Below are 8,284 nucleotides of genomic sequence, written 5' to 3'. Positions count from 1 at the left end.
CAATGCAGTATTTCATTCATTCAATGTGGCAACATTAACCATCAATGGACATCTGTGCAGGTATAATTATGGTTCTGTCACTGGCATTTTGATGCTCAACAATTATTCACATTTTGATCACGGCCAGGATCAAGTATTAAACAGTTAACAAGCAACTTCCTTTAAATATCAAAACTCATCAGATTTATTACAATACAATCACCCTTTAGGAATTCCATTATCGCTATTATAAAAGTGTGAATTTGATTTAAGTACCTGTCACTAGTTGTTTTTACCATAAATATATCTTGTACTATCAAACTGTGCTTTTATACACAATCTGATGGGTAGCAACCACAGCATTGTTAAATCATAGAAAATTTTCAACAGATGACTCAACTAAAATTCTCACCTCATGACAATGCTTTGGCTGCTCTTTACTTCTCTGCCAGAGGAGAGGGTGAGGAGGTAGTCGAGGGTGGGTCACGCTTGGGTGGAGGCGAGGTGTTGATGGTAGTGGCGGTGGTGGTAGTGAAGGTAGCGGCAACTTTACCACAATTCACTCTAGGAACTGTGGTTGTATTTGTGGTTGTCACAGAGGTCCGGGACTGATTACCTCCTTGCACAGCAGCTGCCCCTGGTGAGTTTCTTGAAGCCCCGGGAGAGGAGGATGAGGGGGAAGATGGGGAAGAAGACAAAGATGAAGGAGAGATAGAAGATGATGAGGCAGCAGGAGCTGCAGAGGAGACACACTGTGACATTTGAGGGGTAGGTTCAAATTTGGCAACATCTGGAGAGGGTGGATTAGAGGAGGAAAAGGAGGACTGCGCATGGAAGTGGCTAGGCAACACGGAGGATGAGGATGAGGAAGAGGCTGGGGAGGGGGAAGGTGAAGGAGAATGATGTGGATGGAGGTGGGGTGGCAGAGCAGGGGCTGTAGCTAGGGCAGGGTCAAGGTTGTGGTGTGTGGTGAGGGTCAGAGCACAGAACATGGCAGTCCGGGCACCCCTACTAGCAGATGCTAGGCTGCCCATTGCATTCGCCAAGGCAAGAAGATCTGAGGATAAACAAGCATAAATTAATAAATAATTAAGATTGACCTTTCGTTATTCAAAGATGTCAGTTCATGAAAAGAATTCACTAATGGTCAAAACCTCTAAATAACGTTCATTCATTCATCATCTGATCCAGCGTTGCCCCATGAAGAGCGTAGGAGCCCTGGGTTAGGCATGTTGGTCCTGACATTTAAGATGAGAGTGACCAGCCTCACTCATCCCTGGGTAGCATTACGTGAGCAATAAAACCCCCAACCACCCCTTGGATATAACACGACTATTAAATCATACCTAGTATTCCATCAGAACAATAAGTGAATAAGAAAGATAGAGCACTTTCATTAAGACGAAAGGAGCAAGGACATAGAAACAATGACTTTGAGCTAATACTAATCTTGATTTATGCCTGTTTATTTCAATCAGCCTGGTAATGCATACCAATACCATTATGTTGATTATTTTACCACTTGTCAAAACTGAACACTCTAACATAATGTCTCAATAACCTGTTGAAATATCAGACTAATTTCTATCAATGCTAGGGTTAAATTAATGGAATGGAAGAAAAATACAGGATTAGAATTGTGGGAATTTTAAAAAGGAGAAGCTGCTAAAAAAGGTTTGTGATTCTTAACAGCACGGACTTGTATCTCACAATGAAATAAGTTACTCCAAGCAACACATGTGGGTGAATAATACAGCAACCTTATGTGTGTTCTATGGATTTCTAACTATTCCATTTAATGATATCTAATATTATTAGTTGCTACTATTTATCAAACAATAATGGTGAGGTGTTTAAGACTTGTGGGAGGGCGGTGGAAAGGGAAGTGAGAGAACTTCAGTAGTCTGTTCGGGCCACCCTATTTTCCCATAGATTATCTAAGATCAATACATGGGGACAAACAACCTTGTCTCATTTAATGCCAGTAAAACCAAATACTGTATATACAATTTACCAATAAACAGATATTGCCAGATTCATATATTACGTTCAGTGCTACTAATATTATCTCCAAAAGTACTGAAATTCTCAGTGTTTCACTTAACAATGCCCTCAGCTGGGCCTCTCAAATCAGATCACTTGCTAAAACCGCCTCAACGAAACTTGGAATAATGTACAGAGTCCGTAACTTCTTCACTGACGAGCAGTTAGCTATAAGTTATAAGAGTCATGTGCACTCAGCTTGAATATTGCTCACCCTTGTGGAATGGATGTGATGAGGCTGCACTAAAACAACCTGACAAAATTCAGAACAAAGCTGTTGGAATTATTAATAACCCTGCTATTATCAATAAACTACCTCCCCTACATGTACGAAGGAATGTTGCCTCCCTTGCATTATTTTACAGATACTTTTATGACAAATGCTCAGACAAAGTTGCATCCACTGTGCCACTTCTCCACACCTTCCCTCGAGCTACACAGTAATCTGGTAGCGCTCATGACTGGAATGTCAGACAGACATATTGCAGAATTTCTGCCTATCTGAATTCTTCTTATTCCCCAAACTGCATCTCTCTGGAACTCACTTACCCAGAGTTGTTTCCCCCCAAACTTCAACCTAAAGCTGTTCAAGTCCAACTGTTACAGATATTTGATGAATGGAGGATGCCAGTAATCTGGTGTATGATTTTGTTTTTTTTAATTAATTTGTTTTTCCTTCCTCTGTTCTGTTTATATATATATATATTATATATATATATATATATATATATATATATATATATATATATATTATATATATATATATATATATATATAAAATTCACCCTGTTCAGCAGTGGTGTGTGCCCCTGGCAGTGGGTTGTGCCGCTGAGTAATGGCATTGACTACTTCATCCCGGCGCCGTTCCTGCACACCAGTCACTGCTCCCAACCAAGCACTCACGGCACTGTGCACACCCGGCTGCAATGGGGCACCTCGCAGACGCTCCATCTTTTCTATCAGCGTCACAACCTGCATGGAGAACACGTTGTTATATGTCTGAATCAGTCTAAGAAGATAAAGAGTCATTGAACATCAAAACAATATTAGTTCTGGCTCCATAATGGAAACATAGTAGCTCAGTAGTTAACACATTCATCTACTGATCTGCAGTAATCAGGACACATCCAAACTCCGCTGTGAATGCTGGTAGTACGTCAATTCTTAAGGGTAATACAAATTCACATCTCTTCAGTCCATAACAATGAAAAGAAAGTGGAAAGGAGTGGCTCTAACAATACATCACGTGAAATAGCCTCAAGGGTGAGAGAGAGAGAGAAAAAAAAATGTATTTACAGTAAAAGCTTGATTAACCGGTATCCGATGCACTGGCACATCCGTAAAACTGGAACGCAAATTCGATCCGCCATGGGCATGGAGGGTGAAAGACTGACGAAGAGAGTGTATGTGAGTGAGGTGGAGGCCGAGGAAGAGATGGAGGGATGGGGTGGAGAGGTATATGAGAGAGAGGGGTGTGAGTTGGGAGCAGGGCAGTGAGATGGCAGGGGACAGGGCGACTTGGAGGCGATTTGTTTGTGGCCACCCCAAACGGGATTGAGGCGTCTGGCAATAGATAGATATATGTAGTGCTGCTCTCGGGTGTGTGCCCTTTCCTCTCCACCCTTCTTTCCTTCCATTCTCTTCTGTCTTTCTTTCCTTCATTCTTTCCTTGTCCTTCTGCCTATAGGTGACTTTACACTCCCTCTTCTGTCTTTCTTTCCTTCATTCTTTCCACTTCCTTCAGCCTGTAAGTGACTCTACATTGAGTGACAAGCCAAATGGTTTCCTGTGCACCAGAAAACCATTTACTATGCTGGGTGGTAACCATATAACCAAATTTTGGTGCCTGGTGGTTCAGTGGGTAATTATTGCACTCCAATCGGATTGAGCTGGTGAAGGTTTATATCCAAAGGGTGGTTGGGGTTGATTGCTCATGTAATGCCACTCAGGGATGAGCGAGGCTGTTCTGTTTATTCTAGACGGGGTGATGTGATATCAGATGGTCTGGACAGGGGATGGGACAGAGTGCTACAGTACTGTCCTTTGCTGTGATCAGTGCCACTTCCTGCCTCTACCATATGATTCTTCTCAACTGCAGCTTTAGGGAGTGGTGACTACACATTCCAACATTATTCCATATATCTTCTTATGTTTATTAGTTAATAAAACACACACCGATATATATAAACATACTGTAGTTTGTTTTTCTCAAGCACCATTCCATTAAAACAGAGCTTCGATTTAAAGCGAACTCCCATGGACAATATCTCGTGCTAAATTGACATTCTACTGTATTATAAACACCAGTGAAGATGATGGTATACCATCTATGCCAATTTAACCAATTTCCAGTGGCATATTTGGCCATGGAATTTTCTTGTGACCCAGGAGCAGTTATCACTTGTGTCAGATAAATGATTTTCGAACCGTCCTGAGGTTTTCTGTGGATGTTTATTGTTTATGCATTGTTTCCTTGGTGTTTAGCATTAATATAGATAATCCTATGAGCATTTTGATGTCTAAATATGGCAGATTGATGTGAAAAAACTGCCAAAATTAGGAGGAGTCCTGTACATACAATGGTGTATAGGTAGGGTGTTTTTTGGTTTTCATTTTTTTTTTTTTTTTTTTTTTTTTTTTTTTTGCATGGTTTTCTTGGTGTGTAACATTATTTTGGATATTCCTGTGTGTGTTTTGATGTCTAAATATGGAAGACTGACCTGAAAACACTACCAAAAGTGGGAGGGGTACTGTACATACAGTAGTGTATAGGTAGATAGGTTTTTTTTTTTTTTTTTTTTTTTTTTTTTTTTTTTTGCATATAGCATTACACTGGATATTCCTATGTGTTTTGATGACTAAATATGTCTGAATGACTGGAAAACACTGCCAAAGTAAGCAAATGTATGGTACAAACAGGTTAGGGATAGGATGGAGATTGGGTATAGGTAGGGTCTGGGTATAGTAGGGAGATATTGTTCATTATCCGAACATTGCCACTACCAAGAGATGCTTTTGGCTCTATTACGTCGGATAATCAAGGACTTACTGTACATGCAGGATTTGCAGAACAGTTTTACGCAGCCATTCTAACAACTAAAGTACAAGTCAGTCTCACTACATAATCAACCAGTATATGACTTTGCTTACATAATCTTAACATTTTAGCACACTTTTTTCAATACATAAATGTTTCATTCATTCATTCATTGCCAGACACCATGTATCCCAAAAGGGGTGGTCAAGGGCTTAGAGTTAATTGTTTTACAGGGAGGGGCACTAATCCTCCACCAACCCCACTTGACACGTAGGGATGCCAACAGCATCTGGTGTTCCCAGGCGGTCACCCATCCAAGTAATAACCAGACCCAACGTTGCTTAACTTCGCTGATCGGACGGGAAGCGGTGTACTCAACGTGGTATGGATGTTTTGCTTATACACTCACCGCGATCCCATACAAAGCACCATTTTTCAACATAACATCTCTAATTTCCCTCATATTATTGCCATGATTCCTATGTTTGATATAGTCAATCGATATCCATTCAGTTTTCCGAGAATGTAACACAATCGTACTGTGAGGCCGACTCCTACAAAAGATACTGTAAGTGAATTACCCTGGCATGTTCCCTCAGATGGTCAATGATGAGGCGGTCGACACGTGAGGGAGAAGGCGGGAGGCGTGGAAGAGGTACTGTGTTTGCAGATGACACACGCTTGCCTGGGAAGCACCTTGCCAGTTCAGCCTCTGTTTTCTTCCGCTCACGTTCAAGCTGCCGAAACTGGTCATAGCATTCTTCCAGTCGTGCATGAAGCTCTCCGCTCCCCCCAGTACGCCTGAAATGTCAAATGATTGGTACTGTACCAGCTCATGGACCAGGTCTGTATGAATCAATCATTACAGTTTATATCTAATACTGCATATAATGAACATTTAAATACTGATGTTCAGTAAGCATTTTGAAAACTCAGACAAAAAATTCCACACCACTAGTTTTAAATGTAGATTACATGTTAATAAACAGAATCCAGTGAGCTTAACCCTACTGCTGACATCAAAATTAGGAATTTGTTGTGGCTACTGCCAGATATTCTCTTCATCTATTAAAAAGGCTAACTCAAGTAACTCTGATGTTGCACTCCTGTGCAGTATATCAGTCTGACAAGTGTTAGAAGAGTTCACTCAGCTGAGGAAAACCACCAGTAGTCAATGGATTAACTGATATAACTATATAAAAGCCCCTATAAGAAGGCCTCAGGTCAATCACTAGCACAGTATACTGTGTACTATACTACACCTAACACATTTATGCAACATCAAGGCAGTTTTTCTTTTTTTTCCAAATCATCACCCTAGTCAAATTTTATAACTGTCAAAAAGGTTGTTAGGATCAATCATAAGTAAATGATGTACTGTATGTAGAGGCTTCCACAGCCCCAATTTCATTTATTGCTCCTGGGACTATCTGGCACTCCCATTACACTGAGAATAACATTCTCAATTTAACTTGGCCTAAAATTACCATTTCTATCTCAAATGCCAAGTTGCAACAACAGATGAACCCTCAGAATTATTATTATTATTATATATATATATATATATATATATATATATATATATATATTTTCCCCTTTTTAAGTGATCCCTTGGTTACAGCGGTTTTTATTATCACTGCAAGATGAAAATCTAAACTCCTGCCATTATCAAGTATTTTTTGGTTAAAAAACATCATTATCACACACCTGAGTTGGTTTCTGCTAACAAGGATGCTGCAGTGTCTGTGATTTCTGATGCCTTTGAGGGATTCAAAGATGAGGCCCTACTCTAGGAGGTAATCGCAGGTGGTGGAGACCACTATGTGTATTTCTGATATTTACCATAACACTACTGTATTTATACATTTAGTGGGCATAAACTGCCGTAAAAGGGAAAATTTGGGATTGCATTTGGGATGACCGGTACCAGTTAGGATAAATCCCATACATTCTGTGCTTTCGCTATCCTGCAATTTTGTTATAAAGCACCATGCTTGGTACAAATTATGCATGAAATCAAAGGATCATTGTACAGTATTTATTTATTATTTCTTTTTTATGTATCTGACTCAGGACAAAGGCTTATCAGTCCGATCCCCAAGGCTCAGCAGTCCTCCTACATACTACACATCATGTCACCACCTACGTACTAACACCCGCTGTCCATACTGAATACTCTGCAGGCTATGGCTGTCTCACACAGGACTGGTGTACTGGTATTAGCAGGGGGGGGAGGTTTTTGATGTGTTGGTGAGTTTTATGATAGATAAGTAAAGTCTGTTGTAACTACTTAATATTCTTGAATGTTCCCTGCCCAAGCTGGGAATCAACTTGTATCCATTAGGAAAGTAGACCACCTGTTTACTGACTCAGCCTTAAGGAGTGTTAGGGAGAGGATGCTGAGCACCATCGTGGTCTTTTTCTGCCACTGAGGTACTACAGCTACATGAAATAAGCAGTCAAAAAATGAAAATCTGCAATAAGCTAAGGTGATATGAATACAGTACAGCAGAGGAGGGATTGGCTCACCACTCACCCAACAAAACATCTATTGTAACTCTGTTGTGGAGGATTTGTAACTCTTTCTTGATGTCATTCCTGGGGTTTTATAATTATGAATGCAAAGTAAGCATGATACAATTGAAAATAAAATTCTCTTGCCTCTGTGTACCTTCCCAAGGTTGTCTCACATGTTTTATTATAACCACACAGCATCAGAAGTGTAAACAACTTGTGTGGCTCCAAAGTGTAAACAATTTTTGTGAGTTTTGTTGTCCACGGCTTTCCACTATTGTAATCCAGTGTATACCAACTTCTTTCCTCTTTGTTACTGCTGAAGCTGTTATGGCTGTTACTGTTGCTGTTGTTACCACAGGCTCACATGGACATAAACCCAATCAATGTCTCTCAATCCTCTCGATACCATTAGCCACAATAAGTGTCCAACTAAAGCCAAGTAGCTACTGGGTGACCACCCGCCCCCCTCACTCAAATCTTTTACAGCAAGCATCCCTCTTTCCACCCCCAACTCCCATTCACATCCTGCATTGCCTTCCCCTCCAACACTCCTTCCCCCTGCCCACATACAGATCCTTTACAATGAGCATCCCCCTTTCTACTCCCCTTATCCCAATCCACACCTTCCGAATCCCTACCCCTACCCCCAAACCCACAAAATTCCTTAATGAAAACCATGAAACGGTTTGAGAAGGTGTCATTATGAAA

General features: G+C 40.6%; 1 protein-coding gene and 1 pseudogene across 1 annotated transcript in view; both read right to left on the bottom strand.

Moving 5' to 3' along the window:
- Positions 1 to 416: 416 nt before the first annotated feature.
- Positions 417 to 8,284, bottom strand: part of LOC145414459 (uncharacterized) — a 33,941-nt gene continuing 26,073 nt past the window's right edge. Inside the window, exons 6-9 of the mRNA XM_080284016.1 lie at positions 5,641 to 5,860; positions 2,808 to 2,994; positions 731 to 1,036; positions 417 to 550 (exon numbers count right to left, since the gene is read on the bottom strand). Coding sequence (XP_080140142.1) covers positions 417 to 550; positions 731 to 1,036; positions 2,808 to 2,994; positions 5,641 to 5,860 — 847 coding nt within the window. The remainder of the gene's footprint in view (positions 551 to 730; positions 1,037 to 2,807; positions 2,995 to 5,640; positions 5,861 to 8,284) is intronic.
- Positions 5,338 to 5,455, bottom strand: LOC145414489 (5S ribosomal RNA; annotated as a pseudogene).

This window comes from Coenobita brevimanus, chromosome 99, assembly GCF_032717465.1.
Source record: "Coenobita brevimanus isolate Jiangsu-jjx chromosome 99, ASM3271746v2, whole genome shotgun sequence".
Classification (NCBI taxonomy): Eukaryota; Metazoa; Arthropoda; class Malacostraca; order Decapoda; family Coenobitidae; genus Coenobita; species Coenobita brevimanus.
This window is presented reverse-complemented; position numbering and strand designations above follow the sequence as displayed.